This window comes from Arvicanthis niloticus, chromosome 7 (genome assembly GCF_011762505.2).
Source record: "Arvicanthis niloticus isolate mArvNil1 chromosome 7, mArvNil1.pat.X, whole genome shotgun sequence".
Lineage (NCBI taxonomy): Eukaryota > Metazoa > Chordata > Mammalia > Rodentia > Muridae > Arvicanthis > Arvicanthis niloticus.
In genome coordinates, this window is record NC_047664.1 from 53,127,980 (window position 1) to 53,144,039 (window position 16,060).

Consider the following 16,060-nt stretch of genomic DNA (forward strand, 5'->3'; position numbering starts at 1 on the left):
CTTACTTTCTTACAGCATCCCTGCATTGGTGATGTGGAAGCTGATGTTTTACTTTAGAAAACTCCCAGCCGCACTCTAGGCAGGCAAGTAGGCAAGAGAGAGAAAATCAAGAAGACAATCATTACTATATCCCAAAAAAAGGGGCAGGCATATGTTTTTATACGTTATAGCGTTCATTCTGAGCAGCCAGCCACAGGATGGACAGCTCGGAGTCATACGTTTACACTAGCAGTGAGTGGGCGAGGATACCAATGGGAAATAACGTTTCTTAAAACACAGCATTATTCAGAAGACAAAATAGTGAAAGGGTGGTGATTCCTAAAAGAGAAATAAAAGTTTAGTGGCAGAAATGGCTAGCAATTAGGTTTAACACTAAAAGTTTACATTTTCCTCTTAAAACTTTAAAGAAAAAGACTTCAACTTTTAGTGTTTCCCTTTTATATTCAGCTTTTTCTTCCAAAACTAGATGAGGAGATAGTTAACTAATTTAAAAGGGTGACAATAATAATCAGGAGAAAGGAATGGCCTGTTTAGGGCATTTTTAAATGAAGGAAAAAAAGCAATCACAGATTCCAGCTAGGCACTGTAATCCCAGAGGGCAGCAAACCCAGGAGCACGGTACCTCGCAATCAAGGAGCAGTTGTGAATCATGCTTTTCTCCACAAAGATCCCTTGAGACTCATCGGTCTCAACAATGCGCCCATCCTGATACCACAGCACCTGCATGTCCTGGTCTATATAGGAAGCCATGCACTGGAAGGGAAGGCTGTCTCCTTCAAACACAACCTGGCGGTGCGACGGAGTCATGTAGAAAGATGGCAGTTCAAGGGGAGGATCTAGACAGAAAACAAAGAACGGAGTGAACGGAAGCCCAAGCAGTCCATGCACTAGACTTAGAGGCTACAGATATCCTGTGGGACTTGATAGCAGAAGCACAACACACCTCAGTTACCTGCCTTCTACTGCTAGTCCCAATGTCCCTGTTGAGTCCAGTCGGAGCTATGGCTCCCAACCTCCCTTGGTCATGTTCTAGAAACTTGGTGCCCAGTGTGGCAATGTACAAGGCCATGAAATTTTTAAGAGGATGGGTCTCCTGGGAGATTCTTAAGTTATGGGAGGTGCTGCCCTCAGAAACTCATCTCCTGGAATGAGTCTACCAGAGTAAGTTGGTACAGCAGAAAGAGCCTGAGTCCTAGCATGTGGCTTCCTGTCTTGAGATGTCATCTCCTACTTCCACACATACGCCTATCGTGACGCTCTTACCACAAGGCCTTGATAAGAGGCCAAAACAATGCCACATATGCCTATTGTGACGCTCTTACCACGAGGCCTTGATCAGAGGCCAAAACAATGCAGAAGCATGATCCTGAGCCACGGTTCAAATCTCTCTCATCTCTGATGTTACTTGGCTTTGCGTATTTTGTATATAACAGAAACAGGCTAAAGCAAATAGGTCATAGTTTATAACAACATTGAAACTGAAAGCATCTGACATTCATTCCTGGTATGCAGACTCTTCCTTTCCAGCAATGCCCTAACAACATACCAACACCAACAGAAGCAAAGAAAACGGCCAAAAACAAAGTGCTGAGACCTAGAGCCTGGAGCTACAGAAGAATAAATGATGGTTACAATTTAAAGAACCATTCTGGTGATCATATTCCTTGGATTAAAATGCTTTCTTCTGGTTACAAAATTATGTATATAATGGAAATTTTAAAACAATTAAAGAAGAAAGTTTAAAAAAAAAAAAAAAAAAACCTTTTCTTGCAATCACTCTTTAAAACATAATTCCTTCCTGTGTCAGAAAGGGTAAGATTTTACATATAAATACAAAAAAAAAAAGTATACAAATACCACTGGTTCGTCAAAAAGACTTTAAAATCTTTAGTTCATTTATCTCACACAACAATTCTGTTTGCAGCAATAGTATATAAAAATCAAAACCAAAAATATGCAAAAATATATGCAAGGAAATTAACCATTGTTATTTATGGAGTGAGAAATTATTAACAAGCTGAAAATGCAGGAAGAAGAAAGCTATTCCATTACATCTACATATGGGACTCTATTTTATAGTAATCAGGACGCTTACATTATCTCAACTTTCAGAAAGTTACCTTCAGGAGTAAGATGGCAGGGTTTTTTCGAGCAAATACAGGAAAAACTGTAGAAGTTAAGCATTAAGCTCTCAATATTAGCAATCCCTGAATACCAATCCCTGAATACCATGAACTAAGTATGCACACAGCTTGCTCTCTTTGAGTTTCTTATTTCAATTAAGTCTTAATTTTCATTCAGAGACCATACCTTGCTTGTAAAATAACAATGTTACTGATAATAAAAAGAAAGGGGAGAAAGACAAGATCATTTATTTTGTGTCTGTCACATGTCTCTTTTATTCCTATGGTGCATTTCTATCATTTTACACAGTTACTGTACTATTTCTCTCACATCTGCAGAAATTTCTCAAACTCGTGATTTTCAATAATTGCATGCTACATTGTTGAATAGAAATGTCAAATATCATTCAACTATTTCTCTATAATCATGAACTTCAGCATATGTTTATATACAAACTGATCAATTCCTTTAAATTAACTCTCAGATATAGAATCCTTAGATCTAACTATATCAATCTTTATGAACTGACATATACTGCTGAACCATAGTTCAAAGGTCATATTATGTGGCTAGGGGTGTGACTTAGTGGCAGGATACTTGCCTTGCTTGTGTAAGGCTGAATTTGGTTCCCAACACAGCAAAACCCAAATTACAAGCAAAAACCAGAGACTATTTATAGAGTCCTACTCCTACAAATAAATAGTGAGAGCGCCCTGAGACCGTCTTACTCTCAGTAAGTTCCCCATTTGCCTACTGGAAGAAACATGAGTACTCTGCTAGTCTCGGAAACTGGCTTTCAATCTGCTCAGCACCAAGAAGAGCCACACTAAATGCCAAGGAAAGACTGTTTTCTAATCTGGCTACCTTAACCACTGGTTTACACTGCATATTATTAAATTCTTCAGGATTAATTGTTGTGCTGAGAGTCTGTCAAAAGAACTTCAGAGTCTGTCAAGAAAAACATGATAGCATATCGAAACAGGATAAACACTTCTCAGGTTGATTTCTCCCTTACCGCAAGTCAAGAGCTCCTGCTTCACCCCCGTGACTGGCTGGGCCTGCAGTGACTTAGGATAAACACACCTGGTGTCCCGCACGGTGATATTTCTCTCCTTTACCCAGCGATGCATCCACAGTATGTTACAGTCACACAGAAGGTACTCAGTCTGAAACTCTCTGCAACACACAGGTTAGAATGGCCGTGAAAGCATCATGTAGCTGTGAGCTCTGGACTGGTCCCTTTCTTTTATAACTGTTGGCCTTTTTGTTGTAAAGCACAAGGTGTGGATCATAAACTGGTTAGTCCTTTCCTTATACCGTCTTTCAGAGTGCCAGATCCCACCAATACCTCCCATGATCCTGGGACTGCTTCTAATCAAAGTTGACATAAATAATAAAATAAAACACTCAGTTTCTCAGACATCTTTCTTACCCCTCTCTTCTATGCAAATCTCCAACCTCTGGTGTTTTGGAAGATCAAGTCCTAACCCCCCCTAGCAAGCCTGTACTTTTTACTGTAAAGCACAGGATAATAATATGGGATCTTGAAGCCTTCCCAATTTTTACAGCATCATGGCCATGTTCTTGGATCAAATGCTGCCACCTCTATTGTTGATTTTGGCAATGAAATAACAAAATAAATGAGTACAGGCCTATTCTGTGGTCATATTCTGGACAGCTGGCTGGATTGTAAGTTTTTCAAAGGTGGGGACCATTTTATGACACTCTTCACAGACTGTAAGAATACTTTAAAGTCACTACGAACAAAAACAGACTGTGCATTGAACAGAACAGTTGACTTTGTAGTCTTATAGGAAAGGAATATTAGGTTTTATCAGCCCATTAATGTGAGCCCTCCTTTCACTAACCAATGACCATCCCTATGACGCCCAATGTGGTAGATCTAGCTAATGAAACTAACTGTGGAGGCTGCCCTGCCAGCATGGAATATCTAAGAGTAGGAACAAAGCATCAGTATTAACTCATCACGATGGCACTGGAGCCTTAAGATAAGTCAACCAAGTGCAGAGGTGGGCATGCTTCTAATTCATAGTTGGTTAGCACATGGGGTCATCTCATAGATTAGCCAAAAAAGTAGGCGAGAGGAAGGATAAAATGCAGCAAAGAGATAATAAAGTTTAAAATATTACTAAAAGAATGGTTTGGTGCATCTCTAATTCATGACTAAAATTACTGCCAATGTCTCCCATTTCTTGGATGAAATAATTTCTGAGATGCCTGTAACTGAGGCTCAAAGACAAGGTGTGGCTTGGTGACAAAACACTTACCTGGCATGTACAACAGCCAGCATTGAGAGTAGGGGACTGGGGGGGGGGGGGGAGCAGTATCTACTAACAAAGGCATCTAGTAAAGGAAGAGCTCCCTGGAAAATGACTCAACCCAATAAATTCTACACAATGAAAATGTGATAGACAATCTGTGGTTCTAATGACAATCAGTGCAACTTATAGGTTAAAATAGAGTAATGATTATCTTGAAATATAATTAATTTTCAAACATGACTCCTTTGTAACCTCTGTTTGAGAGGAACAAAACAATATCCAGAACTACAGAAAACGATGACTATAATCGTCCACTGAGGGACTCTATAAACACTCCTCAGAACAGCAGAAACGAGCTGGGGGTTAAAAGTGGAGCAGAAACTACAGGACAGAATTCAATCCTTAAATATAAAATAGTCCCAGAAAGGGTTGTTTAGAAGGAGTAATGGCCTATACCCTGGGCATTAATTAAACAACATCAAAACATTTGGAGTCATGAGGACCAAGACCGCAGGTTTATTCTTTCTGACCATAGGTAGGAAGAACACATTCAGAGGAGATGGCCATCTCAGTCTGAAATATCTCCTGAGATTTACTTCATGGGCTTCAGGCCAGAAGGTGGATCCTGAAAAAGTCTAACTTTAGCAAATCTGCAAGGCATTTCTCATAAAACCTCTTAAGCTACACAGCCACTGTTTGCTTTTTAATTTTCAAAACTGGATATAAATTAAATACAAAAAGAAATTCTTACTTACAAAGACCGCAAGGAGCCAAGATAATCAAAAGTTCCTTGAGACAGTGACGTAAACAGATTCCCTGAAAGGTTTCTAAGGGGGAAGAAGCAACAGGTTCATTTCATAAAATAATCAGCTCCACATCATTTTTACTTATCATATATCAGCTTAAATGTCTTATGATCAGAACAAAATGCAATGAAAGATTAACTCATGAAAGCTGCTTGAATTCTTAAAACAAGAAGGAATGCGCAAACACCTCCACGCAGCTAGAGGGCAGCAGTCTCTGCCTCACACAATGGACTAGGTAGAAGCTAAAAGCACCTAATGCAAGAAGATCCTTCTGCCCTCATTAGGAAGACTTAACAGATTCCTTAGGCCTGATCACATGTCCACTCAGGATCATTCAGAAAAGGAACAAATAAATAGTTGAAGAAAGAATGGCCTTCATGACTAAGAGAAAAAGCAAACTAGTATGCCCTGGGGTGGGAAGGGCTCGGGGTATGTACAAGGCAACTCTGTAAGCTCTCCTGCCCTTCTCCCATGCAAATGCTGGACTGTGTAAACCCTTCGGTAAGTTGTATGCTTAAACTCAACATTCACCAAGGTGACTGGACCAAAGCATCTTCCACACCTCATTACATGCCCAGGAGCTAGAGTGAAGAAAGCACAGTGTATCTTCTTTGTGGGAGTGCTTCTCAAAGGTAGGGGGATAGAAAATAGGTATCCCACGTTTTATGGTTCTTTAACCTTTGTTATATATACATGTACATATACAGGGAGAAATTATGCATGTACACACATATACAGAGGAGAAAGAATTTCCATATATAGAAAAATATCTTATTTAAAACTTTGACAAGTTAAGAATATGACTCACATGTAAAAAGAACAGTATATTAACTTGTGCTGTAGCCTTCAACACTAAGTATCATTTTATCATTATAAAAATATAGAAAACAGGTACTTAATATATTATGGTGGTGAGTTCAGGAGAGACAGCACACCCTTCTGGGGTTTCTAACATTAAAGTAGTATGGCAGTCTCTGGAGAAAAATGACAGCACCATCCAAACACAAGGACAGATAACGTTGTAGGTTTCAAGAAGGGGAGGTGGGGGCAGAACAGGACACAGGAAGGCACAGGACAAAAACTTAGGGATTGTGAATAGGTCAAACTCTCCTCTGAGGTATGGGCTGAATCTTTCAATATGACAGTGTCAACAGTGGAGAGAGGGTAGAGAATGACAGGGTTGAGGCAGGTGACCCTGCTTCCTGTCACATCTGCAACAATGGGTTCTTAGACTGGAATGCCAGCCCTGCTACCACACAAGCACCAACACTCAGAATCAGTACACGATGACCTCCAGTGAGACCACAGGCCTGCTGTGCTGACATGGTGTATTAGAAGTCCTTAATCTAAAAATCTGAAATCCAAAATGCTCCAAAATATTTGAACTCCATGACAACAGCATGGAAAATTGTATACCATGAAACTTGTGTTTTATGCAATAGAGTGTTTAAAATATTGTGTAAGGTCATCTCCAAGCTCTGATTGTGGGGTGATGATAAAAGAGAAATGAATTTCACGTTTACATTTGGGTCTCACCTGCAAAGCATCTCCCTGTGCATATGATAGCATCGCAATTCTGAAACGCTCCTTTAGTAAGGGATGCTTAACCCATCTTCTATTCTGAGGACACTACATCTCCTGACCCAGTTGTAAGCTTCCTGTCCCTGTGGCTTCTGCAAGTCCTACAGTTACTACTTGAATATTAAATATGCCACTGATGTTCAGAACCTCTTGAGTGTCTACTGGTTCAAATACCTTACATTTTAATAGGGTAGAAATGGTACTTACAGCCGAACCAGATTGGTGAGTCCTCGAAATACGTCTGCATTCAGACAACCTATCCGGTTGTTTGTCAGGTCCCTAAGGGGAGGGGGAAGGGTATGTCTTTAATTAGTTCTCTTAATTAATACAGGCCCGATTACACTCAGTAGTCAAGGACATTAAGACCTTTCTTTTCTGCATCCTCCCTCAAGTGAGCTACAAAGGGCACTCCAGAACACTGGTTTTGGTTTATCTTCCTTCTGGCACACAGAGACAAGAGGCTATTTAATTATATTCCAACCACTGACTCTACAAAATTATTCAAAATAAAACTAGAGCAGTAAAACGAGACCCACTCCATCTTACTATGAACTCCTGAGATGTCCTGCAAGTCAGCCAAGGCGGGGGCTAGAGAACTCAGCCCCATTCTCCAACCGCATTAACAACGTGACTTCTGTACTCCATCCTTTAGTTACTCAGACGTTCTGACTAGAATGAAGCCGGCCTAAATTAGCCTTTACCTCACAAAACTGTCATTTACTCCCAAGCCAAATGATTTTCAACAACATCTAGATAGCAGCCCAATTATTCTGCCAGTCAACCCTAACAATTCGTAGCACGCATTACCTTCTAAATATTTTCCTCTCATTACTCTATAAACTGCCCTCCTTTTATGTATTCACAATTAACTATTATTACTATTTAATATTTGGAGGAACATGCCTGAGCACAAGAGTATGCAAGTGCCACAGTATGTACATGGAGGTTGGAGGGACAAATTCTTAAATTTCTCTTCTTTCACCCTGCCCTCCACAGACTGAACTCGGTAAGACTCAAGAGACAACTGCTTTTGCCTGTGGAGCCCTCCTAACCTGTCCCGTGGTGAAATGCTAACTGACATACTTTTGCATCTTTCCTCTCTTATTTTACTTCACACCTGGAGCAAGGGATGCAGTGAAGTTTACATTTAACCCAGGTTTCAGGAAAACCGTGAGTAGGACAGCAACTTCAAACATCTACTTGGAATGGCATGCCTTGCATCTTTTTTCATTAGTGGACTTGACTAACTTTGGTTATTAGTTGTTACATTCAATTTCACCTGGAATGTTAATAGAGAAATCAGAAATTTATATAAACTAAAATCTCAAAAATATTTATCCATTTCTTTTAATGTCCACAACGTTTTCTGTCATCGAGAAAGATATTCCTTGTTACACTCTGAGCTACACTATAAAAAGGAAGAGAGTAATTAAAGTGCCTATTTCCAAACAAAAGCCTCTACATTCCACACTGTGCACTTGCTCACAGCAGAAAATGCATGGTTTTCACTATAAACTCGAAGAACAGAGCATTTGACCTGGGTATCTTATCTCCTCAATGAGTTTTTCCCTTTGTATTTCAAAAGCCGCCCGCCCTAAGTTATCTGGGCAGAACAGGATGCCTTAGCTCTGGTTTCTGTATGGCTAATGTAACCTTAAGCCACACAAAGCCTGCTCTTAGGCTCGTATTACTCGAGCTCCTTAGGATATTAAAGCCAAGCACTTAATTGTGCCAGATTTTTGTAAGTGGATTTTTCTTTTATTTCTAGGTTTTACTGTTTAAGAAAATGAGGTATCATCTTGTGGGCTGTTGCTTGAACAAGTGTGCCTTGGTCCTATTCATTACCCTAGCTCACTTCTGAGCTTTCAGTGATGTAATTACCATTGACTCTTTGGGAAACAATTTCATTATAGCTATGCCTACTTAAATGGAACTTAGGTATTGATAATGAGTTTCATTTGGATTGAGAATCAGCTTAAATTCGTTGATAAAGCAAAGAAGAAAGTGAATGGGTTTGAGTTTCAACTACTCCTGGTAGTTAATCTTTCACAAGCTACTTAATCTTCCTGACTCTAATTATCTATGAGTACAGACAAAACCACGGACACTGACAAAACACTTTGTGTGGCCATTGAAATGAATGACTTAAAGCCTTGCAAGAAAGCGAGTCTGGGTCTATAAAAGCTAGCAACCACTGACTAAATGGCTATCTTTATATCCCACTGAGTCTACACGTAGGAATCCTTCAGCTTGCAAGCTGTATGCTATAAGCTCAATTACAAGTCAGCTGTTTGGAATTCAGAATGTATTTTCTGGCAGGAAGAACACTGTAAATGGCAATTACCTTACAAGGCAGGAACACCAGAAGAGCACTTACTGTGCGATGCGATGCAAACAGGCTATGGCAAAGCCTAGCACAATTACCAGTAATTAAGTTAAATGCTACTGAACAGGATTATTAAACTTTTAGACAGCAGTACTTGAGACATTATTTAGGATAAGGAACTAGCAAGAGCCTAAAGTTTTCTGAGGTACCTTCAAAACACTGTCAGGGACTGTCTTTAACTGACAGTTAAGCTCCTTTGGCCTATATCTCGGCATGGAGGTGTTATAAATATTAACCTTTCTGCTACCCAAGACACTGTGAAGACAGTGGTGACCCACACAGGGAAGAGATAATGTGTAATGATAAAAGAAGGAAGAGGTCAGAGGGGAAAAAATCATGAAACGTAAGTATCAGTGACTGGGAGGGATAATGAGAACTTGGCCCAGCTCCTGAATTTCGGGCAGGGTAGCACTTAAGCGTTAATTCTTCATTTACCTACACTATGAGTCCTTTTCCTTCATCCTGATATTTCTCTCTAAAACTATTTTCATGCCCTCTTAAAGAGGCTCAGTAAGGTAGAGTCCTAGGTCCTTGTCTGACAGCCATTCACTCCTGACTCTGCCCACATTGTATAGCACATGTGTGTTAACAAATCAGATTTTCTCTCTTTAGTCTGTCTTTTTTCATACACGTTCAGACCAAGAACTTGAGAGGTTACTTCTCCCCCTCTACAGCTTTGTGCACCAAGAGCCTAAGTTCTTCCACTGAAGCGGAGTGTGTAAGCGGTTGGAACTCAGCAAGTGTCTTTACAAAGAACATTGTGTGGTGTGGTCTACACAGCTTTAGTTCGTTCACTTCCCAAACGTGAGAAACTGTGGCAAGAGGTTAGTTTTCAGAGTAATAAAACCAACTCTTTAGGCTTTGAAGTAAAAGTTCACAAGGAAATGGCAAGCCATTACATCATTAACAGAGCTGGAATTTCTGTAATTCAAAAGAAGTAGAGTTTGACTGGAGTCATAGCTTGAGGACTGTCTCTACAGGAGTTATGGCTACAGAGCTGACATGATGATAAGTTTGTTAGTACGAAAGAGACACCCAAAGCATACTGACAGACCACTTAACGACTCCGCTCTGGCAGGGCCCTGCCCAGCCGAGCCTCTTTTGTCAAGTTGGACTTCACTGCTAACTATAGAAGGAAAGGTTCAGACTCACAAGCAAGCAATTCAAAACTCACAATCTCTTCAGTGAAGACAGTCCCCAAAAGGCACCAGGGGCTATCCTACTAATAAGGTTGTTCCGGAGGTCCCTGTGACAGGAAAAGTAAGAGTTAGTTGAACGGTCACCATGTCATCAAATATTTCAGCATACTACACTTACCTGCCAGACAGAACCACCAGTATGGGAAAAAAACCAAAGCAAAGAAAGTTACACCAAGATCTCCCAAGCACTGAGTAACAAACTGTGAGTTCAAATTTAAGAAATCTGACCTCAAAGCTTTTTTGTTTCAAACAAAAGCAGATGTCATAAAAGGTTACAGGGTCCTCATCATCCTGAAAATTCAACCAGTTTAAAACAGATGCATTATTTCTTTTGTTTTAATTCCTTTTGCCATTTTTATGTATGTGTGATATGCATTGTTTGCAAGCATGTTTGCATACAGGGAGAGTGCATGTGCATGTGGCTGCATGTACAAATGCCATGTGTGTGCATGTGTGAACCCAAGGTTGGTGTCAGGAATCATGCTCATTCCCCCTTACTCATTAAGAAAGGGTCTCTCAATCAAACCCAGAGCTTGACAACAGTCTTGCTAGTCAGACTACTCTGGAGATCTCCTATGTCATCCTCCCTAGACTGGAATCATGGGTAGGTTGCCGTGCCTACCAGGCATTTTATAGATTTTTATTCTAAGTGATACAATCTATGGTTCTCACTCTTGCAAAGCTGGCACTTTAACCACTAAGCCAGCTTTCCAGGACCACACACTCCTTATGTCTATAATTTCCTCCTTAGCATGTTATACTTTTATAATATGTGTGTATCACATATATTGTGATACATATTATATATGTGAGATATACAGTATATATCACAATGGTTGTGCTTAACACAAGTATCATTGAATTGAATTCTTCCAAACAAATATCTTTAAAATATGTACTCTAAAAGTCATGTGATTTGTTTTTTATATTTTTCCCTCCCTGAGATTCTATGGTAATGTTCTCCATAAAGTGAGCTTATAAATAAACACATTATACCGCACAATATATACCCAAAAGCAAACCAGGAAGCCTGTATCCCCTCTCATTTTACTCTCTTTCCCAAGCAGCCGGATATTTCCGTGCCAGTATTCGAGCACAGCAAGGCATCAGTGAGTGTCACAGTCATGTCTCCCCACCCAGTTACCAGAGGCCTCCTACCCAGGCCTCCAGAGACAATCCATTCAAACATGAGCTAGACCTCTGCAAAGGCCAGCACTTCCACCAATCGTACAATAGCACATTCCTTCCAGTAGGCGGCCTACCCAGATGCCCTAAGTAAGCCTGTGTGCCAGGACCAACTTGAAAATCTTGTCCACTGAGTCAATGTCCTCTGGTCCTCTGTCTGCAGGATGGATGCCCACAAACAAACACAAAGTCCTTAAGCCTCTCTTCTCCCCATGTTTATCTCTAATGGTGGCAACCTTGACCTACACAGCCACTCGAGTCTCCTGTGCCACGTCTCTTCACATGTGGGCTGGTGACATATACAATAATAGCCAAACAACATAAACGGAGAGAGGACTCTTCACCGAGCCAGAGCAGCAGGTAACTCGGAATTCCAGAGTCCCTCCCATTTATTTCATCTGGGATTTGAGAGGCCATCCCAGAAGCAGATCCTGGACTTTAACAATACTTGTTCTACAATATGGAGGTGGCCTGCATCATGGTCATCTAAAATCTATGCTTCTACCAAGGACCCTCAAGCCCATGCTCATGGAGTCTCGAAGACTCAGACACAGTCCCCAGGCAGCACTCTCAAACCCACTGCAGCTCGGATTTATCAGAATCTCTGTCTACTTGTGTTCAAGAAAAGACTCCAAAGAACAAGTCTTACAAAGTTGAACAAAGATCCTGGGGTTTCTTGCATCTCGTCTGAGAGGCACACTCCACATTACTGCCCTCCCAGCTAAAGAAAACTAACTGTGCAGTGGGAGCTTTTCTATCTTTTTCGTTTTCTTTTAAAAGCTTATTCTAATTGTCAAAGCAGGGGCTGCTTTCTGGAAACATCGCCTGGGAAAATTCACATACACATTCTGGTGAAGTTGGTCTCTGCTCATCTGCTCATCTGTTGGCTTACTTACTTACTTACTGTAAGCCAACATTCCTGATGTGTCATTTCCTACTCAGTCCACGAAGCTGACTAGAAATGCTCCAAATTATTCCAATTTCACTTTTATGAATCCTGTCTGTCATGGCCTCCACTGAGTTCTGGTACACTTCATTGAGTGTTATGGTTTGAAAATGAAATGTCCCTCATAGGCTCATGTATTAAACACTTGGTCTCCATAGTTGGTGGTGCTACTTTTTACAGGTGGTAGAAATTCTGGGAGCTGAAACCTCCCTGGTGGAAGGGGCTTGCTAAGAGTAAGACTTTGAAGGTAAACAGCTAGGCACCAGCCCTTCCTTTCTCTACTTCCTGTCTGTCATGATGTGAGCTACTTTTGCCTATCTACCCAACTTTCATTTGGATTAAAATGGAGCAAAAAAAAAAAATTCAATCTTTCCTTCTTATAAACCCTCATGCACAAAAATGAAGAAAATGTGGTAAAGTTCTTGATGTCAGGATTTAAGCACATTTTTCATGCAGTAGGAATTCATTAAAGGAGCTAAATAAATTTATACCTAGAGCAATTGAAAAATTGATAACCAAACACGCCATGAAGTTGGTCATCATTAAATCAAGGTGCTGGAGGTAATATTCTTTCAGCCTCACTGGATGTTTGAAAATGAAGTTGAAAAATAAATTATTGTATATGATAATAATGTCGCAAGTCACACAGGTCCTGTTCAACCCCCATGGCATTATCTGAACGCAGATTTGAAGACAGTTTTCACGTGTATCCTATCTCCTCAGCTAGTCTCCATTGCTAGTGATCTTCCTGAGCAGAATTTTGATCATGTCTTTCTGTTAAAACCTCCAAAAGTTCCCATCAGTTGAGGGGGGGGAAAGAAGGCAAAGTCCTTAGAGCAACTGGCAAAAATCCCAGAGACCCTGACCCCGTCTATCACTCCCACACTCACTTTCATCTACTGTGGCCATATTTTGTCGTGAGTCTAGAAAGGACCATTTCCATGCCAGGCAGGTAGTCACTGGCAGAAAGCTTCTCTGGCACAAGAGAGGCACTGGTTTCCATCCCCAACATCGAGTCCTGCAAGAGCATATTCTACTGTGCCTTAGGGAAATGGGATAATCTACAGGGTGACGTGCATAGACGGAAGGATGGATAAAACAGTAAAGCAAAGCTGAGAGACACAGTTACATTAACAACCTCTCTCTGCCTATACAAATACCAGTCAACAACAGAAAGCCACAAAAATCACCCAGCTACTCACCAAGCTACACTGTAAAGAACATGGATCTCACTCAATGTTATTAACACTTCTCAGAGACGACAGTGTCTTGCTGTCTGTCACACTGACTTCAAATGTGTACATGATGTAACGACATATTCCAATGAGGAGAGGTAGTAAACTGCTAATCGTTATTAAATTGCTGAGTGGGAGTAAACTGTTGATTTGAAAGATAACTTGGTCTTTTCAATTGTCCTATGCAAGCTTTCATAATAAGACTTTCCCTTTGTTCTAACTTGCTTAAGTTTGTAAGATCTTAACAGAAGGCACATACATCAGCAGCCTTAACTTTTCTATATCCTATCTCTCCACTCTCCAGGTGACCATCACTGTCTAGCTCTAAGAGGTGTATGCATTTGAGTGTAAACAATCCCTATTTTTCATTTATTTTCAATAAGCTAAAAAAAAATCTCTGCAAATAGAAATATATAATGTCAGCCCTATTTTTTAAAGCATAAGTTTTCCTTCTCAGATTCTAAACAGCTTCAACAAGAGAAACTGATTTCACTAAGGCAGTTCATAAATCTGTGGTCAGTGATAAACTGTGTGTGATTCTACAAAATACCTCTCATGAATAACTGAGCAGTGTAATATGATTTAAAGATATACTTTTTCTTTAATAATAAAGAATTCTTGACATATTATATAATATTTAATAATAGCCATATTAATCAGACACTGCCAAAAAATATTTATAGTCAAACTCCCTCATTTAATATCTCTCCCCAACAATGCAAAGTGTGTCTAGTACACAGCAGCCTAACTTCAGAATGTACTGATAAATCAGAATGCATTCGGTCATAAAAATCTACCTGAAAAGAGGCACAAGATCTGTTTTTACAAACTGAAGGCCTGTTTTGCCTGGTCTCACTGCACAATTTCACCCCTCAGGCTTAGGTGTGGCAACACTGGTCCCAAGCAGGTGGCACTGTTTTGCGAGGATGAGAAATATCTAAGTTGGGAGGCGTCGCTACTTGAGATGTGAGACTATGGGTGCAGGGGCTGGCCTTCAGAGTTACAGCCAGCCAGCTTCAGATGGAACACTGCACTTCCTGTCTGTCATCACCATGGGACTATGGCATCATTGTATATTGTTATCACCTCACACAGCCCCAAACAGCTGCTCCAGCCTCCTAGGCTATCCTGGCTTCCATGACCTCTCTGCCTCGGTGAACAGTAAGCCAACACAAATCTCTCCACAACCTTCTAGGTAGCAACAGAAAAGTACCTGTGGTGGTCAGAATTAGAAATGTCCTCCATAGTCCCAGACATTTGTATACTTGGCTCCCAGTTGGTGGTACTGTTTGGGGACATCTAAGTGGTGTGTGGTCCTGCTGAGGAAGCATAGCACCAAAGGAGTGTGTTGAAAGCAAAAAGTCCCACCTACTTCCAGGTTGTTCTCTCTGCTTCAAGCTATGGTTGACATGTAAGCTGTCAAGTTTCCTGCTTCCGTTACTAGCCCAGCCTCTTGCTGTCAATCTTCTAAGCCATGATGGACTCTTAACCATATGCAACCCTAAACCTAAATAAACTCTTCTCAAAATTGCTTTGGTCATAGGGTTTTATTGTGACAACAGAAAAATTACCAAGACACTTGGTAAAAGCACTGACTTCTTTAGGAAAAAGTACGTGATCTATGGGGTAATATGCCTTAAAATATAAACATCCCAACCTTGCCTCGGCTGGGTGTGGCAGCCCACACCTGCCATCCCAGCACTTAGGAGGCAGGATGCACTTTGCAAGTTCAAGGCCAGGACTACATTATGCATCCATGTCTCAAATAAGAACAAATGAGGTAATAAATGTAATAGTAATAATAAAACTATCATGTCACATTAAAAGACATGGAGAAGCAGAGCAGATGTGGCTGGCTCCATACACCTTTCAGAGCCACCATCCTCCACAATGGAAGTGCATAATCCTTATTCATAAGGCAGTATCCCAGGTGCCCAAATCCCTCTCAGCATAACCATGAAAGAAAGAACAAAAGAATAGACACTGTGCTCTAGTATCTCCTTAGAAACTAAGAAGCCCTTCAGCTGTTAGGACCTAAAGACACTGTCAAAAGCTGAAATAAGACGTTGAGTTAGTTATTCAAGTGGCCCCAGCATAAAACATGAGATTGATTTAACAATTGGGAATGAACCACACTAGTCAGCAAGAAACCTTAAACTCGGTCTTGTGTATAAGCATATTTTTTTTTCCTCACAAAAGCCTGGTGGTATTTTGGAATTCAGGTATTTAAAAGGCTAAAAACCATTTAATGTATTTTAATATACCCACAATGGCAACTTAATTTATTTTGGCAATTTTAGAGATTTATTATCAACA

The 16,060-nt window shown here is 40.5% G+C and overlaps 1 protein-coding gene across 1 annotated transcript in view; it reads right to left on the reverse strand.

Annotated features, from left to right (window-relative positions):
• Adgra3 (adhesion G protein-coupled receptor A3) overlaps nt 1-16,060 on the reverse strand; it is a 94,786-nt gene that overhangs the window by 45,982 nt on the left and 32,744 nt on the right. Inside the window, exons 3-7 of the mRNA XM_034508936.2 lie at nt 10,354-10,425; nt 7,001-7,072; nt 5,162-5,233; nt 3,140-3,300; nt 623-836 (exon numbers count right to left, since the gene is read on the reverse strand). Of these exons, the coding sequence (XP_034364827.1) occupies nt 623-836; nt 3,140-3,300; nt 5,162-5,233; nt 7,001-7,072; nt 10,354-10,425 (591 nt within the window). The remainder of the gene's footprint in view (nt 1-622; nt 837-3,139; nt 3,301-5,161; nt 5,234-7,000; nt 7,073-10,353; nt 10,426-16,060) is intronic.